General features: G+C 46.3%; 1 protein-coding gene across 4 annotated transcripts in view; it reads left to right on the top strand.

Moving 5' to 3' along the window:
• The window catches only part of LOC147097111 (uncharacterized), a 272,785-nt gene extending 262,074 nt beyond the window's left edge, over nt 1-10,711 (top strand). For all 4 annotated transcript variants that reach the window (XM_085972976.1, XM_085972975.1, XM_085972977.1 and 1 more), the window contains 2 exons: nt 10,039-10,201; nt 10,361-10,711. In XM_085972976.1, the coding sequence (XP_085829102.1) occupies nt 10,039-10,201; nt 10,361-10,653 (456 nt within the window). In that variant the 3' untranslated portion in view covers nt 10,654-10,711. The remainder of the gene's footprint in view (nt 1-10,038; nt 10,202-10,360) is intronic.
• Nucleotides 10,712-11,010: the final 299 nt, after the last annotated feature.

Below are 11,010 nucleotides of genomic sequence, written 5' to 3' on the forward strand. Positions count from 1 at the left end.
AATGTAGGAAACGCAGCAGCCAAATTGCGCACAGCAAGCTCCCACAAACAGCAATGAGATAATGACCAGATCATCTGATTTAGTAATGTTGGATTTACGAAGGAAGCCATTATGGGAGCAGAGTTTAAAGCTGCTGCTACATTGCCACAACCTTCGAACAGTCCCCGCCACCCCCATTGCATCATCCGTGACATTTCCATTTCCCACAGCAGCCATCATTGCAGCCTCACAAAGTGTGATTGCCAATTGCGGGAGATGCTTTCTGCAGTGAACATCTGTATTGAAGCTGGCGGAAAACTACACCTGTCTTTTTCCCTTTGCGCTACTCTCAGTTCTCTGCCCAAAAAATGGTGTGAAATTTGAAACAACTTTTTTATTCTGAAACATCTGTGTTTGCTCATGAAGGGCTGTTCGTGCCTTCTTAATGACCCTTCAGAGAACAATTCATCAGTTTCCCACCGGTGGGGGGAATTAAAATGATCAGGTAGGAATTCGCCAACCCACTGAGCCAAGGTTAATTCAACAGTGGAGCAGCTAAACTCTTTGGCAAAGTATCTGTTCAACAAGGATTCTGCTGCAGTTAACGCATTAACTGGTCCATTGATGTGAGAGAGCTGTCCAGGAGCACAGGGCTTTAACTGTGCTGCACTCACCAACACTTTAATCAGCCGAGCAGTGATTTTTCTGTAGAATACTTTAAACAGACATTAACAGCAGTAAACTATTAACCAGTTCAGCAGTGCTGTTCAGTCGCAACCCCTCCGGTGTCCTGTTCAGGCAGCGCATTCCAGATCATAACAACTCGCTGCGTAAACATTTTTTCTCCTCATCTCCCCTTTGGTTCTTTTGCCAATGATCTTAAATCTGTATCCTCTGGTTACCGACCCTCCTGCCACTGGAAACAGTTTCTCTTTATTTAAGCATCGGTGATCAGTGACACGATGGTGTCTTCATTCACCAATCACATACTCTATATGTGTGTGATGCTCTTGAAACTGGAGATACCTGTATCTCCTTGACACTGAGGACTTAATGTGAACAGTACTCACCAGTCCCTTCTCTCCAATTCCTGGAGATGTGACAGCCAGGTCGTTGCCATTCATGTCAAAGGCGTTGATCTCAATGCCCCAGTTGGTGTGAGGTTGCTTGAACCAGTTCTGCAGCACGTGCTTAAAGTCGATACTTTGCCAGCGCCCGTTGCGGGAGTTCAAGTCTATTTTTAAGGACCGGATCCGCGAGTGCCTGCTGCCCTTCTCCGTCACAGGTTTCAGCCTGAGGATCTGCAGGTACACCGTGGAGGTGTGCAGGACTGGACGCAGGTAAACCCACAGGTGAGCTCGCACCACGTTTGTAAATGTTATTTTGGGACTAAATTTAAAAAAGCAACATTTTGGGCTCCCATCCACTTGGACACAGGGGTCAGCTACAAAAAAAAACAAATCACAAAACAGAATCATAGCCAACGAATACATATCTGATTGGATATAACTCTGATCCAAGCATAGAATTCAATTGTATTATGTAAAGGAGAAGAGTCGGCTAATTAACAAAAAGTCATCTTCAGTAGAAATATCAGGAACCAAACTGATTGCAAGGATGCCATCCTAGCCAGAATGCACCACTACATTCAAGGCAAAGAAAGCAGTTGTTACACACCGCATGCCCCTGTGTACTTGAGAAATGCAGCTTCATAAAATGGAATTTCCAAACTCTTAAAATGATAACTGTTCGTTCACGGTTCTGTAGTGGTACGTTATGGGTAGGCTGATGTTGCGCCTGGTTTGGACTCTGCTTCTGTGCTAAATAGCAGAAATTTAGCTCGTAGACCAAATGGATACTTAGCTGAGAAGAAAATTTAGTAATTTGTGAGCCACAGCGGTATGAAAAGATATACAGCACAGAGTGGCAATTGGCCATGGTGATGTCATCCTACCCAGGATGCATCACTGCAGGAAGCTGAAGCAATGGAATCGTCCCTGGTAGTGAAAATACACAAGATTACAGCAGGGCATCTTTACAACACGGCATCCATCAGACTCTGAGAAAAGGTTTTTTTTTCCTGAGTAAACTATTGATATATTTTCTGTTATCTGTTTTAATAATTTTATTCTGGACAGCCTGATTTATAACACCCATCTAGAGAAATGTCAGTAAAATACAAAATGATCAGAGTGACACAGTAACATCATAAGGTAGCCTCACTTTGAGTGTCTTGGGTATAAAGTTACAAAATATTCTTCCAGTTTCTTCTTCTGGAACACCTGTTGCCAGTGAGACCAGTGCAGGATATGTACTGGCCAGCGGTATGACGGGAGGAATGGATGTACTCGGGAGTTAGCTAGTCAGCCTCATTTATGAAGACATTAATCACATACAGACAGCTGTCCACAACATATCTTCTACGTGGCTCTAAAGGGTTCATGTCAAGGTAGTTTTAGGCTCAGTTCGTAGGTTCCATGCCGGTGTGGAGCTGAGCCACACAGACCAGGAAGGTCCCAGCTTTGATCCCATGTCTATGTTGAGTTAGCTTATCTCAGTCAGGTTGACGGTAGTGGAACTGTGGCCCTTGACCTCGGTATCCCTGAGCGACACAGTTAGGTTCCTGCTCCTGATTCCAGTGAGTCCCGCTGGAAAACGCATGTGTAGATATGATCTAAAGGGACCCAGCTTAGTAGTGATGCCCTCTATGTATGAATAGCCTGCTAACATTCCCTGTCTGGGCTTACACATGGACAATGAGCACTTGGACAAGGTACCTGAGAGTGCCTGGTGCACATGCAGCAGTACCCCAACTAAGAGTCAGCACCTTCAGGAGAGGAGAAGCAAAAATTGTGGGAATGGGGAATTGCTCCCCAGCAAATCTCATTATATCGAGTTTGTGATCCAGGATAAGCCAGGTTTCCTTCATGCATGTATTCAATGTCCCTCACGTTGCAGTCAGATCATTGCTGAGTTTCACCTAAAGACACGCTCAGACTCTGATTTTTACACATAGAATATCCTTTCAAGAATATGTCAATGTTAATTATTTTTTATTATAACGAGGAACTATTCTGATAGCTTTTTGCTGAGTCAGTCAGAAGCAGAATTATGGGCAACCCTTGATCAAAAAGCTGGGTATCATAAGGAATTTATGGCACCAACTACTTTAGTCTGCTTCCTCTGTACTGCCTTGTGCTATTTCTGTACCAGTGGATGAAGGTATTCCAAGATCCCTCACAATAGGTTACTCTACAAGAAAGAATCTTGTGGAATCAGTGGGAAGTTGCTACAATGGATTAAGAATTAGCTGCATTGCCGTAGGCAGAAAATTGCTATTAACGGCTGTGGATCTGGTTGGAGGCCGTTTATCAGTGGTGTCCTACAGGGATCGGTGTTAGGGCCTAGATATAGGTGTTGCGGGATGGTCAGTAAGTTCACATGATACAAAAATTTTTGCAAGTGTTAGGACTGTGGAGGAGAACGAATCTCTACAAGCAGATTTAGATACGCTGGGAAAATGGACCAAACACTGGCAAATAATATTTAAGAAAGAAAGACTTGCATTTATATAGTGCCTTTCATGACCACCGGACGTCCCAAAGCGCTTTACAGCCAATGAAGTACTTTTGAAGTGTGGTCACTGTTGTAATGTGGGAAACACAGCAGCCAATTTGCACACAGCAAGCTCCCACAAACAGCAATGTGATAATGACCAGATAATCTGTTTTTTTAGTGATGTTGATTGAGGGATAAATATTGGCCAGGACGCAGGATAACTCCCCTGCTCTTCTTCGAAATAGTGCCATGGAATCTTTTACGTCCACCTGAGAGAGCAGACAGGGCCTCGGTTTAATGTCTCATCTGAAAGACTGCCCCTCCGACAGTGCAGCACTCCCTCAGCAGTGCACTGGAGTGTCAGCCTAGATTATGTGCTCAGTCCCTGGAATGGGAATTGAACCCACAACCTTCTGACTCAGAGGCAAGTGTGCTACCCACTGAACCACAGCTGACACTTGGGTAAGTGCAGTGTGATGCATGTGGGCAGGACCAACACCAAGTATACTTTCACTTTATACGGAACAGATCTTAAATTGGTTGATCTTGGCAATATAATTCATAATTCTCTAAAGGTTCATGATCAACGCAGAGAAGTCATAATCAAAGTAAATAGGGTGTTAGGTCATATTAACAGGACTATTCAATATAAAATAAAGCACACCATTTTGTCCTTGTACAAGACCTTGGTTAGACCACATTTCGAATACTGTGTCCAGTTTTGGTCCCCTCATGTGATGGGTGATATAAAGGCTTGGAAAAGATTCAGAGGAGAGCCAAAAGAATGATTCCCAGCTAAAACAACCTTAGTTACTCAGATAGGCTTGAAAAGCTGAGTCTATTCACTTTAGAGATGCGTAGACTTCTGGGTGATTTGTTAGCGGTTTATAAAATAGTTAAAGGACTAGACTGTTCCTATTGATAGATTATTTAAATTTAATAGAGTGGGGAAGACCAGGGGTCATGCGTATGTTACACAAGGATAGGGCTAGGTTAGATGTTAGACAGTTCTTTTGCTAGAGGAGAGTAGACCTATGGAACAAGTGACTGGCTCATGCAGGGAGTGCTGACCCTCCACATACCTTCCAGCGAGAGCTGGACCAGTTCCTGGCTGGGGCAGAGATCACGTCTTATAAAAGGTAGGTGAAATGTCTAATAACATAAGCATAGTAAATGTGATCTACTGGACTAGTTTAGATGCCTAAAGGGGCCAGAGAGGAATTTTCCCAATTTGTTTCCTTCTATTTGGCCTTGGGTTTTTACTTGTTTTTTTGCCTCTCCTAGAAAATGACATGGTTGCTGGGGGGGTGCAGGGTGGTTTAGACCAATCATGAAGCTTCAACTGTGTGATACAGGCTTGATGGACCAGATGGCCTTTTCCTGCCTGTTATTTTCATATGTTCATTGATTGCAACAGAAACAATAGCCTTCTTTACACCCCCATCCTTTGTATACACTGCAGTGACTGTACATTATCACGGTAAATAAATCGGTCCTTGAATATCCCAGATTATCCCTCAGTTTCCCAAGCTGTCCTCAGTTCCAAAAAGAACTGGTCCAGTGTGGGACAAAGGGCAGTAGAAAATCAATCACACACATGTGGTTTGTCCCAAATTCAGGCAGTGTATCCCTGAGATGGAGATTTGAATATTGGGAAACAAAATGTCAGCAAGTCCTGAAGGTGAGATCTCAGAGGCACAAGCACATGTAAACAGTTAGGGGGTGGGGAACATATCAGGAGCAATTTGGGGATTTGAAGCAGGGAGATCAGGGGAATGTAACCCATGCCAAATGCCCCCCAGAGTGGTTCCACCTATGTGAGATCCCAGTAACTTTTTAATAAGGAAGAGATAATTGGCGGGAACTTTGAAATGAAGTGCCTTCTTGTTTGACACTAGAGAACTGAAACCGCAAGGCTCTGTTCCCAGCGTGGAGCCTCACTAGATGTGAACTGCTGTTAACTCTCAAATTGTCCATCACCTTGAAAATTCTACTCCATCCATGATGGCTTTCAGCATGGCTGTTCCACTGCTGATGTTGTTGCCTGTGTTATACACCTCTGGATCTCTACTGCGCAGCACTTTGGTGAACAGGATGGAAAGGAATAGTTTAATTTATTCCTCCCTATTTTGCCTGAAGGGACTGGCTATTGCTGAGGTACGGGTTCCACAGATGCAAGGTGCCCTCTGGTACCTAACTCAAGTCGCCATTCCTTCATGTGTGAGCCTAGACAGGGAAGCCTAGATTTTCCATTCAGTGTTATTTGAGTTAATACTGTCCTTAAAATAATGGCAATTGGAAAATCTAGGCTAGAGTCTTGGCAGGCTATTTGATTGTGGGACATCACAGCCAAGTCCAATCTGCTCCATACCTGAGGAGCACTAGATACAACAACATTGTAAATGTACTTGTGAAGGTTTCTTCTGTTCAGTATTTCCAGCAAAATCCTCAGGCCTAGAAATTCGAACCTTTAGCGCCAGCCGTTAAGGCCGGTTTTGAAGAAAAAATGATGGCCGCTTTGCGGCCGCCTCGCCTCCACCCGCTTCTAGCACGGAATGCGGTGGCCGCCATATTGGGCAGGTCGGCAGCGCTGCCGTTGCCTCCGCGCGCCGCAAGTATTTTAATTACCAGGTGTGTGACGTCAATCGACGTGCAACGCCGAATTGACGCACGCTCATCAATTTTGGAGCTCGCCGCTCCGCTTACCGCCCTCTCCGAAGTACACCCGTGCATGCAACTGTTGACAGCGTGTAGAGCCGGGAGAAAGCAGCAGTGAGCTATAACCCAGACAGTAAATAGCTGCTGAGATAACTGGTAACTATGGAGAGCTCAGACTATGTAATTGGAGTGAAAACTGCTTCCAATGAGATGCATCAAATCTCCCCCCTGGTCAGTCAAACGTTACAGGTAATAAATACTTTTAAAATAAACTATACTGTGCTACAGTTGTAAGAATCTCAGGAAAAAATCAAAGCTGCATTTCCTGAAATTTTATAAATTGTGTTTTCTAGTTTAGGAACTGATAAAATAATATGCAAAGTTTTGAAGTTTGTTTTTAAAAGGCCAAGAATTAAGGAAGATTTAACACCATATTTTCCCCAAGAGTTCTTCAAAGGTCTGTTGTTGTTAAAAATTTAATTGAACTCACTTCTGCACCATTTACACCAGTAAACTCCTGACCAAGAGGTTCATGTTGCACTTTAAAAAAAAAATTATTTCAATTGATTTCTCATGCAATGGGTTTAACAACATCTATGCCACAGTCTTTCACTGTTAATAGGTGACTGCCCGAGAATGCCACACCGATCCTTTAGATGCGATCTTCGGCCTCCTGCTGATGTTACCGCCGGAAAGAGCGCGTTGCACGGGGGGTTCTGCGCTCCGCTGTTTTAAATCAGCAGGCAGCACCAAAATACCGGCGCTGCCTGTGCTCTTTTTGCGGGCGGCCGTTAACCCTGGCCCGCGGTGGCACCTCCCGTTTTTGGGCTTCATTGAATTTCTAGGCTTAAATGTCTTGCATATAGCATGTACTTCCTATATGCATCACACTCACATCCTGTCACACTTCAGTATAATCTCTAATTCATTGTAAGCAACACCACGGGAGATCAAACTATATGTATATTTACAAAAATATTGTCTGCCTGCACTTCCGGTCAACTTTTTCCATTCTAAATTCCTACATCTCCATTTATAATGGAAACTCGCTATGTAAACATCGCATGCTGTAATTACACACTCCCACCAGTGGTGGTGCTGTAGGGCTTGTTGTGCATCTCTTAGCTTCCCAAACTGCAGAAAAACTCCTCTGCTCCAACTAACTCTACTTCTCTGCTTCCCAAATTGGTACTTAACTAAAGATAATGATATAAAATCAAAGTGTTATACAAAATAAGGACAGAATGTATGACTTTAAAATGGGGATTGAATGATGTCTGCGTGCCCTGTTCCAATGACTCCCTGCCCTTTAACCCCACTTCACCTTAAGAATACATTTGGTCGTAACTCCCTGGGGATAATTTGAACTTGGGTCGATAGTGTAAAATGGGCAATATCGAATTAGATGCCAATTATAGACCCCACCCAATTTCCCCTTCCATTAACTTCAACGGAAAGGAAAATCCGACGAGGTGTATAATGGGTGGCTAACTCGATATCGCCCATTTGACACCATCGCCCAGAGTTAAAATGTGGACAATGCATGGGCGCGATTGTAAATGCAGGATATATGGGGGTAGGGAGTAGTGGGCTGAATTCATGTGCCACAATTAGGAAGTGGGCTGCCTACAATTAAATTGCTGGTGAATGAGGCAGAATTGTGAACAAAGATTATGCATTTCCTGGAAGATGCTGAGTAACCGTTTGTAGTTAGAAAGCTGACTCTCTATAGAGACAATTCTCACCTCCTACTCCCCAGTCACTGGCAAAAACCATTGAGTTGCTAAGTCATCTGAAGTAAAGATGTCCTTCTAGTTCAAGGGTTTATTCCTGACTCTTACACTTGAATTCCAAGTGATTTGATTTGATTTTTCTAAATTAATATTTTGAAAACCCCCTCTGCAGGTTGCAAATGGTCCCTTTCGGGTGAAACGGGAGATTTTAGACAGGAAACATATATGTTGAAAGTAACTTTGATCCTTTTTTTTGTTACCTCAAAATGAATTTTCACCACACCAGGGCATCTCTTGCTGTGTTACTCATAGTCTCAGTATCGTTTGTACTGGCTCCCTCAATATGAAACAGAAATAGGCAGGATGGGCAAAGAGACCGAGGACCCACAAAGTGAGGGGGCAGGGACCAAGGAGACTGAGAGTGAAAGGAAACGGAGAACAAGAGTGCAACGGGGACAAGCTGCACACAAGGAACTGACCGAGTGAGCCCGAGGGACTGAGAGTAGCTGATAGTCTTGAATTAATTGCCTAATATTCTGTTTTTCCTAATTTGCCAGTTGTGATTCGCACCAAGTCCCGTTCGCCCATCACCTCTGCTCGCTGACCTACATTGGCTCCCGATTAAGCAGCGCCTCGGTTTCAAAATTCTCATCCTTGTTTTCAAATCCCTCCATGGCCTCACCCCTCCCTATCTCTGTAATCTCCTCCAGCCCCACAACCCCCCCCCCCCCCCCCCCTCCGAGATATCTGCACTCCTCTAATTCTGCTTTCTTGAGGATCCCTGATTATAATCGCTCAACCTTTGGTGGCTGTGCCTTCTGTTGCCTGGGCCCTGAGCTCTGGCATTCCCTCCCTAAACCTGTCCGCCTCGCTACCTCTCTTTCCTCATTTAAGACGCTCCCTAAAACTTACCTCTTTGACCAAGCTTTTGGTCACCTGCCCTAATTTATCCTTATGTGGCTCGGTGTCAAATTTGTTGTCTTAAAATACTCCTGTGCAGCGCCTTGGGACGTTTTACAACGTTAAAGGCACCATATAAATACAAGTTGTTGTTGCTGCTTTTTGTTCTGCTTAGTCCTATGCCTAGAAATTGGGTATAGCCCCGCTTGAGGCGTTAGAACTGGCGCTGCGCAAAGTTTATAGCCAGACGAAACTTATCGCCGCCTGGCGCGATATTGGGTTGCATTGCCCCCAAAGGTGATTGAGGCGCGAATTCAGACGTTGCACGGGCCTCCTAACGCGCAAAACTTCCGGCGCTACCCAATATCGGCGCGGACGGGCGCAGCGCAGGTGATCTCAATTACCAATAACCACGAGACTTCCAGGCGCCGGCCGGCTCTTAAAGGGGTGGGTCAGTCAGCCTCAGCTTCCACACTCATCGGCCTGTAGGCCTCAGAATCGGCGCACGCCCTTCTCTGGCGCTTAAAACTTGGTCAGGATGGAGAAGGTGAGACAGAGAGCAGAGCGCTTCAGCACTGAGGCTCTGGAGCAGTTGGTGGCCGCAGTGGAGCGCCGTCGAGATGTTCTCTATCCTGACAATGGCAGGAGGCCGAATCAAAAGGACTACCGCCGAGCTTGGAGGGATGTTTGTCAGAGGGTCAACTCCAGCAGCATGGCGACCAGGAGCCCTGTTCAGTGCAGGAAGAAATTTAACGACCTCACTCGGGTCGTTAGGGTGAGTGGTGTTTATGCAAACTTCTGATTCCCTCCATCTGCACCTGACTTCATGGCTACAGGGTGCGCGATGCCCCAATGGCCATGTGTCAGCAAGCACCCATGGCCCTTTCTGGGCACACACATGCACATTTGACTCAAGGCATCATGTAAGGGCTCTTGCACCATGGGGGGCATGAGATGATCACTCAGGGCATCATGTGAGGGCTCTTGCACCATGGGGGGCATGAGATGATCACTCAGGGCATCATGTGAGGACTCTTGCACCATGGGGGGGCATGAGATGATCACTCAGGGCATCATGTAAGGGCTCTTGCACCATGGGGGGCATGAGATGATCACTCAGGGCATCATGTAAGGGCTCTTGCACCATGGGGGGCATGAGATGATCACTCAGGGCAGCATGTAACAGAACTTCCCCTTCTTTCCCCTGCAGTCCAAGCTGGCGACGATTCGCAAGGACCAGCTTCGAACCGGTGGAGGACCTCCACAAGTGGTCACTCTGACGGATCTCGAGGAGAGAGTGCATCAGATTCTTGGAGGACGTCTGAGTGGTCCTGTTACCACTGCAGCTGCCGACCCCATTGTCGACAGCGATGGTAAGGATCTCACCTTTTTCAGCTGTCTCCTTCCACTTGGTCCCCCCGCCAGCATGCTTTCTCACTGTGGAGCCATGTCAGAGCCTTGCCGCAATCTGGCATGCCTTGCTGCCAACCTGTCCTTTTGCTAAAGCCACTCTTCCACCTCCCTGCTTTCAGATGCTGCATCACCAGCTCGGGATCCGAGCCCTGAAGCTGCCAGTGGCTCCGGAGGCGAGGATCAGGAGGAAGCCGCACCATCCGTTCCAGCCGCAGGGGAACCAACACATCTGCAGACTGGGGATAGTAGCTCCCTGGAGGGGAGGGGGGCGGGGGGGGGCTCTGATGAGGAGCCAGTTGCCGGAACAAGCGGCCTGTGTAGTGTATGTGCCTTTAAGGGGGAGAACTACTTTTTACAGCTCCTGTATACTGTAGTACCGGCAGTGACCACACCTGTATATAACCCTGAGTAGGGATCTGTACTGTTTAGTTTTAGAGCAACCCTCATCCAGTAAACACCTGTTGATTGTTCCTCTGCAGTCTCTGTCGATTATTTGAAGGACACACTACCTAAAGATTCACGGATTCAACAGCCTGCATCAATGCAAGGGGGGTAGGCAAGTTCGGGCACCGGCTCCCCGGAGGGCGAGGCAGGGAGCGATGACTGCTGCACAGAGTGCAGAGGAGGTGCGTAGCCTGGCTGAAATGAGCACCCAGGCCCGGCTCAGGCACACTGAGCTTATGGCTGCAGTGGGGAGGATGCCTCAGTCGATAGAAACACTGGCAAAGAGTGTGCTGGACTTTGGCGCTGCAATGGAGAGGAGTGTCCA

This window comes from Somniosus microcephalus, chromosome 33, assembly GCF_052327205.1.
Source record: "Somniosus microcephalus isolate GS21.2 chromosome 33, FLI_Smic_1.0, whole genome shotgun sequence".
In the NCBI taxonomy this organism is placed as follows: Eukaryota; Metazoa; Chordata; class Chondrichthyes; order Squaliformes; family Somniosidae; genus Somniosus; species Somniosus microcephalus.